Source organism: Chroicocephalus ridibundus, chromosome 9 (genome assembly GCF_963924245.1).
Source record: "Chroicocephalus ridibundus chromosome 9, bChrRid1.1, whole genome shotgun sequence".
NCBI lineage: Eukaryota > Metazoa > Chordata > Aves > Charadriiformes > Laridae > Chroicocephalus > Chroicocephalus ridibundus.
This window is the reverse complement of record NC_086292.1, coordinates 30,506,982-30,521,029: the sequence shown is the minus strand read 5'-3', so window position 1 is coordinate 30,521,029 and position 14,048 is coordinate 30,506,982. Positions and strand designations below refer to the sequence as shown.

General features: G+C 38.5%; 1 protein-coding gene across 2 annotated transcripts in view; it reads right to left on the bottom strand.

Annotated features, from left to right (window-relative positions):
* Positions 1-14,048, bottom strand: part of CIB2 (calcium and integrin binding family member 2) — a 49,909-nt gene that overhangs the window by 33,104 nt on the left and 2,757 nt on the right. Inside the window, exon 1 of one of the 2 annotated variants that reach the window (XM_063346182.1) lies at positions 8,427-8,878. The exons of the other annotated variant lie outside the window; for it this stretch is intronic. Coding sequence (XP_063202252.1) covers positions 8,427-8,477 — 51 coding nt within the window. The 5' untranslated portion in view covers positions 8,478-8,878. Of the gene's footprint in view, positions 1-8,426; positions 8,879-14,048 lie in introns of those variants that run through there. 2 annotated transcript variants of the gene reach the window in all.

Below are 14,048 nucleotides of genomic sequence, written 5' to 3'. Positions count from 1 at the left end.
TTCTTTAGTGTATTGTGTTACAAGGCACAACAGGAAGCACCTTGTGAGCTGCTGACACTGATGTCACATTGTCTGGAACTGCACAAAGTGAAATAGGAGCCAGCTGGTTAAGTCTTCATTAATTCCAGCACATTCGACGCTTACGGTCAAACTGTCACTTAAGGATGCTTCATTTACTAATGAAAGGCAGGTGCAATCTCACCAATAATTGTAATGCCCTCAGCAGCAATCATCCTGTAATTATACAGGCTTGAGAAAACAGCAGACACTGTTACTTAACTAGAAAGCTGACAGGGAATTGATATGCAAATGGTGATAAAGATGAAAAAGAAAAGGTACCCTTTACCTTCCAGAACTCATGCAAAAATGCCACTGGAAGACACGTTAAGAGGTCAGATGATAAACCCTTTTCACTGGAGGTCCACATAATTTATTTTTTTTTATTCTGAGTAACCTCACGTCTTTGACAACAAACCCTATTGTCTGGCCTTTTCTTTTTTAATAAAAAAAGATTTTTACTAATATAATCTAAAATTACTGATTTTGAAAAGCTTTATACCAAAAGTAGTTGCAAGTACCTGTCTGACCACTGTTACTGACTGCAGTATTCCAATTATGCCTGCCAATTACATGGAATTGTGCGTCAGGGATGAGGGGTGTCAAAAAAAATTACAGTGGTTTCACATACCACTTGCAGAGACCTTAAAGCTACTCAGGGTCAGAGCACCACAAATTAGTTATGACCTGGCCTACACTTCGATCCACAGCAAGATCATACACACCACTTAAGAAATGCTTTACCATTAAGAAGCCTGTCTGGTCTCAGATGACAAATGTAAAAGCCACGGCTCCAAGCTATCCCTGAAAGGGAAGACCAGCCATCCCTTGCTGCCCTCAGCTTCTTATTTCTGCCTCTTCCTTTACGTGGACTTCACGCCAATGAGTAGTGTAACTGCACCAGAGAACTCTGAAAGAAGGAAACTAACCTAGCAAAAAATGGATTAACTTCCAGCTTGGATCACTTCCTTTTAGTGGCTTAGAATATAGCGTCAGTAGTGCTCATACAAGAGATAAAGCTAAAACAAGTATCTATTGATGGCAGGAAAGAGGTGCATGATTGCCTTTTTTTTTTTTTTTTTTCCTTCTTTTTTGAAAGCACAGCCCTAAGTTGGATTAAAGTCACAATGGAACAAGGGTCTAAATAACATAATTACATTTTATAGTTGCTGGAAATCCAGCAATTTAATTCCAATTTAATTAAAGCCTTTTGGCTAAAGAAACGCGGAGGTGAATCATCCAATTTTCTTCTGGCTACTTCATTCATATAGACAATACACAATGATGGACGATAAATAGTAAACTAAAATGTTAAATGAACTCCCTCAATAAGGAAAGGTGAAGTGGGTCCTAGAAAACATTTGTCATTTATGCATATGATGACATTCATCTTCCTTCAAGTCCGAGATATCATGGAACACATTTGCTATTATATGGACTGTATTTGAGTTTATTATAAACTTAAAAAGCAACCTGCCTATTCTGTCTGGACACTAAAGCCACTGGGAGTCCAGCTAGAAAAGCACAAACTAAATACCGAACAAATACACGTCACCAGAGTTCTCAGAATTCTTATAAATTTAAAATTTCTGGCAGGAATTTATCCTGAGAATCGTTGCTTTTATTTCTAATGCTATACAACGCCCTGAAAAAGTTCTGCTAACAGGAGGCCCCTTGTGGGTTTTAGGTTATTTGGAATAGAGGCTTTGCCTCGAAAGGTCACCTACGCCAGCCCCTGAGAAAATACATGCTCCTTTTCCAAGATCAACTGTCCCACTCAGTCTGTCCTTGTGCCCTTAATAATCAAGCTAATTAGAAGTCTGACATAAAGGACCACTGCTGGTTTTTTGGAGGCAAGATATCACTGAAACAAATCTGCAATTATCCACTTAACTTCCCTATGTCTAGCAAAGTGAATAAAATAAAGCAAACAGAAAATTTCCCATTGATTTTAATGAGATCATTAGCTTGTATAATGGGACTTGGTTCTCAAATTTGGCATTTAGGTGGCTTAACTGGTTCTTAAAATATTTTGCAGATAATAGAGTCAGATAGCTGGTGTATCTATGGGTGGCCTTGCTCTTGGCTGGTAGCATGACTTTCTGCAAGTCACTTAACATTGCTTGTAAAGTAGAGTTAATAATGGTCTCTGCTCTTAACATTTACTTTATAAAAGAGCAAAATCTAGAGGCTGATAGAGCTTTATTTTTTGATTTCCTGTGTCTCAGGTGAATGTAAGTTTAGGACAAAACAGGAACAGACTGAAATATGGTAGTTTGCCTTTTCCACTAGTCTGTAAGACTTCACTGCAAACTCCTGGATCAGTTCTGCTTTATGTTTAGTTCTACAGTGATTTGAACCAAAAATAGGAATAGAGAGAACTGTGCTAAAAATGCTGATACTTAACTTTATGTAAAGTGTGCATACACAGCATAGCACGAGGTATGGCTCCAGAATCCAACCACATGTTATTCTGCTGGATCTATTGCCAATACCAGACTGCAGCGTGCAGTTTATGAATGGCAGCAGAGTCCACTGAATGAAAGATTGTCACTCACCACTTTTAGAGCATGAAGCACAGTTTTCAAATAAAACTAATTTCACATAGATAAGCAAAACACTGCAGAAAAGAAGGAAAGCTGGAGAATGGAACAACAGAATGAAAGAATAGCAATGCCCAAGTATGCAAAGTTACTGTGAAATAATATTTCTTAAACCCATTAGATGCATATTTCTCTCCTCTAAGACAATACATCTATAATTCTGCCTTTTATATGAATAGTTTCATAAGGGCAGGTTTAGTCTGATCATGCAACAGCTCCATTGGAAAGTTTTATAAATAAGGAAATAATATAAAACAGTCTTAGCAATATGAAATCACTCTGAATTAGAAAAACAGTCGCAAACAAAAGCCAGCAAGCCCCAGATAACGTAAACCAATGACTAACAGGAATGTTGACAATATCCTCAAGGCAAGACAGATTAGATCCAGACTTAGATCTTACTGAGCAGCTTTTAAGAAATGAGAAGTACTGAACCCTGCACTATTGTAAATGTTAATATTTCAAACAAATTCTTTCAGAGGCTTCATTTTTAAAACCACAAATGATGTTTTGTACTGTGCCAAAAGCACACAATGTGTAAGAACATTTAATCAAAACACCAGAAAAACAGCATCCTATGAAGTAATCAAAAAGGCGCTGAATAGAAGCAAATGAACTTTCATAGAGAATCTATTATTAACTCTATTCTGGTAACAATTTACAAATGCAATGCTTTTATTCTAGTTGCCATACAACTAAGATTGGTATAGAGTTGTGCATACTTAGTCAGCAGGATATTTATGTATTTTCATCACTGTAAACATACAAAGAGAATTCTTTGTATGGAATTCTGGAGACTGGAACTCAATGAGACTAGCACCGGTCTTCGTTGTGTACCTGTGCAAGTACTTTAGTGAATCGAGATTTAAACACTACAAAAATCCTGTCAGAGTTAGTTTCTGCATTAATAATAGTATTGGTATATGGACTTTTATCTTAAAAAATACTGGTTGAATCAGAATGTCAATGGAGGTTTTAACATCCAGCCTATCTTTATTTGTAATCATATATATTTTAGAACTACAGCCTGTGTAAGTAAAACACACACAGAGTTGATGTATTTATACTGCAACATGGGAGTAAAACCAGTCAGACATTAGCAAAAACTGAGGAAGAACCTGTCAACAAATGTCATTTTGCTCAATCTATATATGCACCAAATGGTAACACGAAACCAGAATCTGCCTAAAGCATAATTTCACAAAAACCCTGTTTCATTATTATGCTATCTAAAATTTGCACATCAACAGCAATACTCTATCAAACCGAAAAGTACTTTTTACGGAAGCTTGTGGAGAACCTGTGATGAATACACTTTTTGTATTCTTGCAAAGGGTTCATTTTCATCAGAGATCCTGATTAAGTCAGGCATAGCTTTTTAAATCAAAAGATAGCTTGATGACCTAGTTTCATTTTATAAATGGCATTTCCCAACAGATCATAACGTAACTTGTTTCTGCTGGTTTTGCATAATTCTCATGAAATATAGTTGAATCCCACTTTGACTAGAATTTTAATAAAAGGAAAAAAGTTAGCTCTGTAATAGACAAATGTTGTTGTAAAAGCAGCAAGTTATTATTTCATATTACAATCTTTTATTGCAATATTGCCTAGAAGACAGCCAGGATAAGCATCAGTCTGTTTTGAGGCAGCATTAAATAATAGAATAAATAATCCCATTAATGAACAAATACTAAAAGAAATGGCTTGCAATAAAACCTGTAATATCTGATATAAAATTTTTGTGCCCTATATTGTCTACATTCTGTCTACTAAGAAAAAAAACAGAATCAAATTAATATAAAATTCAGACCACTTATTTGAGTAACGCCAGAAAAGGGAATGAGATTGACTGAACAGTGCAGTAGTTTGTGCATACCCCAAGCACAGCTTCTATGCATTTCCTGCTCAATATAATTGTTTCTCAGTGAGAAACGCAGGGCACTGAGGCCAATATACAGCTCTGATGTCGCTTCATTGTATACCTTTATTTTCTATTTGCTCTGAGCATCTTCATACAGCATCACTCAACAAAACCCTAAAATTCTCGTTCATTTTCTTTTCTCATAATGAGACTTGACCTCTAGAACCTGTGGACAACTTTTGAAAGCTTAATTTTAAAACGTTCTTTGATTGCAATGAAATACGTGTTTCTTGCTGATTAATATTTACCTTTTCCCTAACCAGATCTTGGTTAGATTTTGCATTTTATGTAAAAAAACCAAAAACCCAACAAACAACCTAACAAGAAAACCCCACCTATCAAAACAAAACACACAAAAAAACCCCAAACAGCCAAGTACCCTAAGGGCAGAAGAAGCAGAAATCTCCAGTAGAATTCATTTTCTTACAAGGCTAACTTTTTAAATGAGGTGAATCTCAATGAGGAAACCAATGTTTGCAAACGCCTAATTTCCAAAACATTTCATGAAGCTTATGAAAATTTAAAGAGTTGCCAATTAGAACATTATCTTAATAACAGGTGATATGACAAGGTGTTAGATTTGCAGCTTTCCAGTACTTCTTTAGATAAACTGCCTTTACCTATTCCAAATAAATAAAAGCTATGAGAGATTTAATATTATCAAGTCCTATCACGCATCTCTTTTACAAACAGTTTCATCTGGCCACCCATCACCAGTCTTAAGGAAGATTATTTAAAACACTCATCTATTAAAAACATTGAGGTCATCTTGTGGGCGACCTGATTTACAATTATGTCATTTAAATGTAAAGGTTCTGCTAAGAAGCGATTCTTCAATATGACAGTTTATATGCAAAACCAAGGTTATATATGAGCATTTCAGAAAGTTTTAGACAAATCAAATGAGGTTATTTCATTTAATTAGTATCATGTTAATGATCTGAGATTTATGTATGCTAGCTCTTCAAGCATGTGATTTTTCTGCAGCTTAATCTTTATTTCAGAAAGCTAAAGCCACTTACATATGGTTTTACTATACTTTAAGCACATTAACGTCTCACTTTTCCATCTCCCTTTTACCTATCAGAAGTGCCTCCTATGCAACAAGCACTTAGGGAAAAAAAAATGCATTAAGAAAAAGATTTCACTCCTAAAGTAGCATTCAGGTACTAGAAGCTCAGAGCAATTTGTGTTCTTTCCAGCACTCAATGCCACAAAAATGGTGGAAGTTACAACCAGATAATACAATGGCCAGAAATATATTCAAATAGAGAAATTATAAGTCTAACCATGAGGGGAGTGAGGTTTTGAACAGTCTTCCAATAGGAACTGTGAGGAATTTAAAAAAATATGTCTATTTTACAAAAAGGATTAAGTTGATGCTTTTGTTTCTGCTATACTGATACTATGGACTCTATAAGTATTACTGTAAGGAGTACAGTACCAACTGTACTGACATACAAATTCACAAGAAGCTGCCTAGTTCTTATTTGGAAAAAAAAAAAAAAAAAAGAGAAAGAAGGAAAGGATTAATCAATGATCCATTTTCAAAGCCATTTATATGCAGATGCCTGGCTGTACACTGGGTTACAGATATGCACAAGAGATTCTTGCAAAGTGGACCCAGGTAAACAGTGGTTTACTTTGGTCCAGCGTACAGAGGACCTGGCAACCCAACTGCTGTTTCAAGAAATCAAAAACCTGCCTTTTAAAAATTTTGGAACCATTACCCCATTCTCCCCTTTTCTGTTCCGAAGAAATTCCACATATGAGAACAAGGCAGATAAGATGGCAAACTCCAAGTCAAACAGCTCCGTTTGTATTACAGCAAGTGCACGCTCCCCCAGAACGCAGCAGAGAGACAAGAGCTCTCTGTGTGGGTGGTACAGCAGTACGCCCAGGATTTCTATGTTTAAAAGATCCGAGAGGTATGCAGTAATTAATGGATCAGAGGGAAATAATCAGCAAAATAATGACTTTGCCTGATCGTTCACAGCATGAGGCTAATATTCCTTCCTGACAAATTCTGGACATTAGTTACTGTCCTGAAACTTGTTATTTTATTGTACTTACCTTTGTGTCAAGTACTATTACTACTCAAACAGCACTTATCAGGTGCTATTGCTAGTCAAAAATTATCTAGCACTATACTAATGAACTACAAGTCTGCCTGTAACAGAGAAATCCCATAGGTTGACTGAATCCACTGGCCTAACTGCTGCCAGGCTTGGAGAGCAATTACCCAGCATTATGCAAGGCAGGGGCTGCAAAAGCCATTAGAGAAAGGCAATTTCTACATGAAGAGTAGTGAATTAGGGATGACGTTTCAGCTCTTGCATTTGCCAGTTTATGTCAAGAAGATAACATTAATTACATTTGGATTTTGTTTTGTTTCACTGCAGTTGGGCTCTGTTCTGTGTTCACTTTTATTGTTAGTAGGAACACAGACATCAATGTTTTACAGATCTTTGTTCCCTCTTTCACTTTCAGCAGGGATGTAGAAAAGCCTTTTTGGATCTTACACTGCTAAAACTAAGGCCATTAACTTAGACTATTAGATTACAGTGACAGGCGGCTGGTGAGAGTGAGACGTGTGACAAAGTGGAAATTAAAGACGTTCCATTTTCACATTTATAGAATCATAGAATTGTTTAGATTGGAAAAGACCTTTAAGATCATCAAGTCTACAATGACAAGAAAAAGGCTAGGAATTTAATAAGAGCATTTAATTTATGCCTTATTTTCAGCATGGGATAACATTTTAAAGAATTTTAGCATATATCCCTAGCCTGACTGTGGCTAAATGAAAAGTCCACGTTAGCAGTAACTCCAAAGAAAATCAGTATTTAAAATCATGATTTCTACTTCAAGAGCTTGAGTCAAAGATTCTGAAGGTAAAAAGAAAGTTATTGGATCTGTCTCTTGGTTATCCTGAGATAAGGTAAATGCTGATTTCCTGCACTGTGAGTTCTGTATTTATCGTTTCATATAAGAGAACAGAGCAATGGAGCCAGCCCTATCTACACCTCATAATAAGTAGTCCGCTGCCTCCTTCTTCAGCACACTTCTATGCGATAGATTGCCTTGCTGTATTTTCAGAAACTTGTTCAAGATGCTCACTGTGCAGATAGATTCCTGCTATCCATTTCAGTAAGATTTGCGGTGTGATGAAACATGAGTGAAAACTGAGAATTATTATTTTTTTACCCTATTAAAAATTCAGCTGATGCAATGCGAAGTAAATAAAGAAAACCAATAAGCTATCCCCGGACATAGAATGCACACTACTTCTGTTAAGGTAAGAAACTGCAATCCAGGAGTGGATGCAAGCATAAGGTTACCGATTCTGGAATTACATTAAGCCTATTTCTATGACTTATCCTTAGGAGAAGAGAAATTAGAAAAGATCTAAAAAAAAAGAGAGAGGTTTTTTCCCTCTCACCTCTATTGACAGCAAAGGCATGAGGGAGAGAAAAAGAGGTTATTGCTACACTTTCTTCTTTACAAAACACTCAATAGGAAGATTCTACTAAGAACTCCCATTGTCAAACTAGTCACAGTCTTTATCCTGCTTCCTAGTCCAGTCATTGAGGATCTGACTCCTTTGCCTGTATACAGAGAAAGGAATTAAACTGAGTATATTCAGGATCCCATTCTTACAATACTATTACAACTGCTGGGAAGGAACAGTAGAATGTATGCATGCAGGCTACAAATGAAGTTTTTGTTTATATTTGTCAAAAACACTCCCCAAAACAACAAACATCACTCCTACCCCCCCACCCCCCAAACATATTAAGATTACGCCTTTCCTTCCCTTAATGCAAACTAAGATATCTTACCTGGTAGGCATCTAGCTGTTCATCAGTAAATATCGTTTGCTTATTACCCATCTTAAATGAGGAATTCTTCCTCTATGCAAATGCATCCCATTAGAAGTAGCTGGATTCCTCTGTGTTGTAGGCATTTAGAGCACGTATACTCCTTGAATGTGCTGAAAAAATCCCAAAGCCTGCATTGAACTGGTTTCGACTGTACCTGTCCAACGAGGAAGGACGCAGTACTGGGAAATCTTTGCTTGACTTGAGTGTGCCAGGAAGGAAAGCGTTAAAATCACAGGCAGGTGTTGCCCAGAAACAGTGATGCCATTCTCCCCCTTTCTCAGATGCTTTTCTAAGAGGCATACAGAGCTTTTACAACGTAAAACCCCAGTAGCCAGTGCTAGAAGAAATCAGCTCTCTGTTGCCTCAGTGCCTCACTCGCTTGTTCACTCTGCGACCTCAGGGCGCTCCTGCTCGGCACCTTCATGGTTATGAGCAGCTTTGCGTCACCCGATGGCGCTCGGTAGCGCAGTCGTATTACACACAGCAAATCTGGGAGCTAGAAAAATGGATTAGCAGAGTAAATGTTTCCGCAGCTGGTCTTGCCACAGATAAAAGTACATCCTAGTCGGTGCTGAGATCTGACCCGTGGCATGCTGCCAATGTTAGATACAGCTGGATGGAGGCTCAAAGTGTGCAGAGCACCCCCACAACATCACCAGGTGCCGCAGGGGCTCCCCAGTAAATGATTATGTCCACACTGTGGCTATAACCAGCCCTGGCTAGCAAGGATGTGAGTTCACTACTTGAGGTGCCAAATTCCCAGGTATGTTGGTGAATGCAAGTATTCCTTCTCACTTTCAATTAATAAAATAATTATTCAAAAAATCAGATTAAAGTAGTTTAAACAGACGTTAATCTGACTCCTTCAGCTCAAGCAGGCACAGCTGGAAAGAAAAAAATGTTACCACAGCCTAAAGCAAAGGTAGAAAGTACCACTAGAGGGCTCACAGTGTATTTTAAAGTAATACAACCCTATTTCCATGAAAATTAAGAAGGAAAAAAAAAAAAAAAAGGAAATAAAAGAGCATGTAAGAGACGCAGGCAGACAAAACGAATAAACTAAAACAAAATTGTATTATCTAACATCTGCAGAAGGTTAAGCTCTTATAACAACAGTACAAAGACAGCTGAGTGAGAAAGGATGGGAAAAGGGAGGACAGACTTGCCATGAGTAAGTTTCTTTGGACTGCTCACTTCCCATTCGTGCACACAGGAACAGGAAAAGGTTTATAAACATTTAATAAAATTCCTACCTTCTTTACCGACAGCTCTGCCAATGGTCATTATTTCCTCAGCAAGTTAGCATGTTTAATAAAAACACTGGGAGGATTATCTTCTGCTTTTTCCTACAGCTTCTAATGATCCTGATAACAGCATTGGTGTTGGATATGTAGTAAAAACATTCTATGATGTGCTGAACCACAGACTGTTGTAAGAGACAGCTTATTTAGGTTCTAATGTTTAGAAATGCAGATTTGATTAACTGCAAACCAGCACTACCTTGTGCTACAAAACCACAAGGTATTACCATATATACAAAACAAATAGCTTGTGATGCATTCAACAAGGCTTATTAGTGATAAGCAAACATCAGAATTTTAACAGTGAAATGAATGGATTCTACCAAAAGAACGTACTGCAGCACAGTTTCAAAATAAGAAGGAAGAAGCTACAGTAGTAAGGACAATACGAACTCTGAATGTCCTACCATCTGATCAAGAGTGCAGCAAGCATCTATTCAGATATCAGACAGTTGAATCGACTGTTTGTTACACAACCAAACTGGCCTCTGTTCTTCTAGCCACTGGTGCTGTGGGCTTTTCTCTTTTCCCCAGGGCACAGTGGCATTGGATTCTTGTCATGTGCAAAAAGATTCTTCACAAGCAAGTCAGAATGTAAAGAAAAAAAATCCAAACCTGCAAAAGACAGTATTTCTACTTACTAAAAGTGCTCTTTTAACACACTTTTTTGAATCAGAAAACAACAATCCATAAGAACCCCTTGAGATTAAGAACTTTCACAGTTCTGAAAGTTCTTACACCTCCTCAACTCTGAATGAGCTTCATTGTTGGCTTTACTGGTTATGCATATAATTAAGCATGTTTCATGTTATGATCCAGTGCTACTGAAATGCAAGAGCTAACAGCTCTTCTCACTCAGACCACACCAATACATAGCCAAGTGATTTGCATGAAATAACGGTCCTTTCACAGCCACCTAATGCCTGTTGCCTGCCTATGCAAATCAGATTAAATATAAATGGCCAAATTATCTTTAACATCATTATACAGAAGTGAATTGACACCAGAGGTGGAATGGGCTCCGTATCTTTTAGTCTTGTGATTCTGTATACTTAACAGTATTCTTACCATGAAAAGACTGACACCTCATTTCTTCATTTTTTACCTGCTTTTATATTCCTGGATGTCTGGTCCCACTGTACCCTAGATGACACACATATCACGTCTCTATCTTTAGAATCAAAATAATAATAATAAGCAAAAGGGCTAAAAGAAACGCACCAACAAGATAAGACTTACTTGTGGTTACAAAGGAGGCCAGAGGTAGAGTTCTTGAGGTTCACAGACATATTCCTGTTTATGCCTTTGAGCCCAGCTTTCCACTCTGCCCCCTCCACTTTTCTCTTGCATATTAGAAATGCTTTGGTTTCATGCTAACATAGAGAAATTCTGCAGGAAAATGGCATCCACTGAGTATGCGGACAGAAAATAAACTGTTTCTTCAATTCTTCTTTCCATACTCTGAAGAGTGTTTTCGATTAGTAAATAAAACTAAAATGCACAGACTTCTAAAAAGAGGGTTCAAACACTGAATGTTGAGGGTTCCACTATACAAGCTAGTTCTTCTCAAGCATGCTATAGTATTACCTATATTTCACTGCATAATTATCTTGCCATACTAACAGGGTGAAATTGGAAGATGGTATAACACCCAAACTCTTTTCCACTCTTCCTATTTGTTTGTATGTATCAAAGATCAGATAATTTTCCAGTTTGCTCTTTTTCAGTTTTGTTTGTATTTACGAAAGATTAGTTTAATTTGCCAGTTGAGTGTTAAGCAATACTTACTCCCAGCACAAGTTACTGCAACAAATCAATACTTTTCTATGTACACAGCAAGATCTGACCATAATGTTATCAGTACCAGCCTTTCATCACACTTTACTGTATTTCAATTTCTCTAAACTGCTTGCCAAAGTAAGTGATTTTAAGCTATCTAGCAACACATAGCATACATCTTGCAATCAGTTGAAAATAAAGTTTACTAAGTAGTGTATAGAGTGCACCCTCAGCAAATATGCTGTTGACACAAAGCTGGGGGGGGTGGCTGACACACCAGAAGGCTGCACTGCCTTCAGAGAGACCTGGACAGGTTGGAGAGTTGGGCAGAGAGGAACCTTATGAAATTCAATAAGGGCAAGCGTAGGGTGCTGCACCTGGGGAGGAATAACCCCATGCACCAGCACAGGTTGGGGGCTGACCTGCTGGAGAGCAGCTCTGTGGAAAGAGACCTGGGAGTCCTGGTGGACAACAGGATGACCATGGGCCAGCAATGTGCCCTTGTGGCCAAGAAGGCCAATGGCATCCTGGGGTGCATCAAGAAGAGTGTGGCCAGCAGGTCAAGAGAGGTCATCCTCCCCCTCTACTCTGCCCTGGGGAGGCCACACCTGGAGTACTGTGTCCAGTTCTGGGCTCCCCAGTTCAAGAAGGACAGGGAACTGCTGGAGAGGGTGCAGCAAAGGGCTACAAAGATGATGAGGGGACTGGAACACCTCTCTTGTGAAGAAAAGCTGAGGGATTTGGGTCTCTTCAGTCTGGAAAAAAGATGACTGAGGGGGGATCTTTTCAACACTTACAAATACTTAAAGGGTAGGTGTCAGGAGGATGGGGCCAGGCTCTTTTCAGTGGTGCCAGGCAACAGGACAAGAGGTAACGGGCACAAACTTGAGCATAGGAAGTTCCACCTAAACATGAGGAGGAACTTCTTTACTTTGAGGGTGGCAGAGTCCTGGCACAGGCTGCCCAGAGAGGTGGTGGAGTCTCTGTCTCTGGAGACATTCAAAACCCGCCTAGATGCATTCCTGTGCAGCCTGCTCTGGGTGACCCTGCTCTGGCAGGGGGTTGGACTAGATGATCTTCAGAGGTCCCTTCCAACCCCTGCCATTCAGTGATTTTCTATGTATATATCCAGTAGTCTTGCCATTCCACTGGCCATTATACCAGAGAACATGGTTAAATAGCCACTGTTCATCTGCTTTAAAAGTTTAATTCATAGAGCAGAAAATATACGATCAAGCATGTACAGCAGATTTAGTGTTTTAGAGCAAGATGGCTGTCAGCTGCAATAGCTTAATACCCAGCTAAGGCTGCCGGCTGCCATCTGACCCCAGCTGCAGGGACGGGTTGCCACAGCCGGAGCTCAGGGAGTGGGACAAATCATGCTAGCGCTCCTGATGGCCCTCAGTGCAAAGCCTCCTGCTTTGAACTGTCACTAGCCATGCCGGCCACACCAGATGACTTTGCTCTGACTTATTAGTAGAGGTGTAAGTGTAATAACCTCTAACAGAGAGGTCATACTACTTTAAATTGCCTCTGTAAATTATGCAGTGAGAATCTGACTGTGGTTTAAGTATGAAAGCTCTTATTCCTCAAAGGAAGATCACAATACTACGAACAGAGATCACTTTACCTGTTAACGAGAGGATCCACACAGAGTTTTAACAGTCGCATATCTATTGCCTTTTAAGTCATGTATATATTGCCTTCACTGCTCAAGTTGGTTTGCTACAACGTTTTTGAGTTTTCCTATATAGACATAATCAAAAGTTATCCTTTCAGTTGCGGAAAAAAGAACCTGCAAGATTTCATGCCCATTACACCAAATATTCCAACAATTTCTGTCCCACACAGATGTTTCCTCACAGATTAGCTCTTCATAAAGGTGCACTCTGTTAGCAAAAAGAACAGTTTTGATCTAGAAGGGCTGCCTTTACCTTTATTCTGTTGCTACTTTCTAGGCACTTACACTACTTGCAATCATTACAAGGGAAAAGTTCTATCTCCACTGATGCTGTTGAAATTCACGCCAAGTCTTTGGGGCTTGTGTTATTTACTTGAACCCTATTCAAAATTCTGTTTGCTAACAGGTAAATGAGGAATAATAACATTCACCTACAAAAGGTTCTATGGAGATAAAATAGTTAAAAAGCTTGTGAGTCCGTTAAATGAAAAATGCTACAGAGCTACAAACCATTACCATTGCAATATGCTTCACTAACTGTCACTTGCCTCTTATTTAATAGTTATTGCAAACTATAAATAAAAAATGAGCTGTAAATACACAGTTATAAAATACAAATCCTAAAATAAGTTAAAATGATGGTTTGACACTACTGCAGTAGATAGAAAAGTAGCTTTTCCAACACATGACCGATAGGATGCTCAGATTTCCCCCCCTTCCCCCCGCCAAATTTGTCTGGAAGTGCTAGCCTCATTCATGGGACTGAGCCCTGACTTATAAATGAATAAACAGAACTTGAGAAAGACACAAAACTCACAG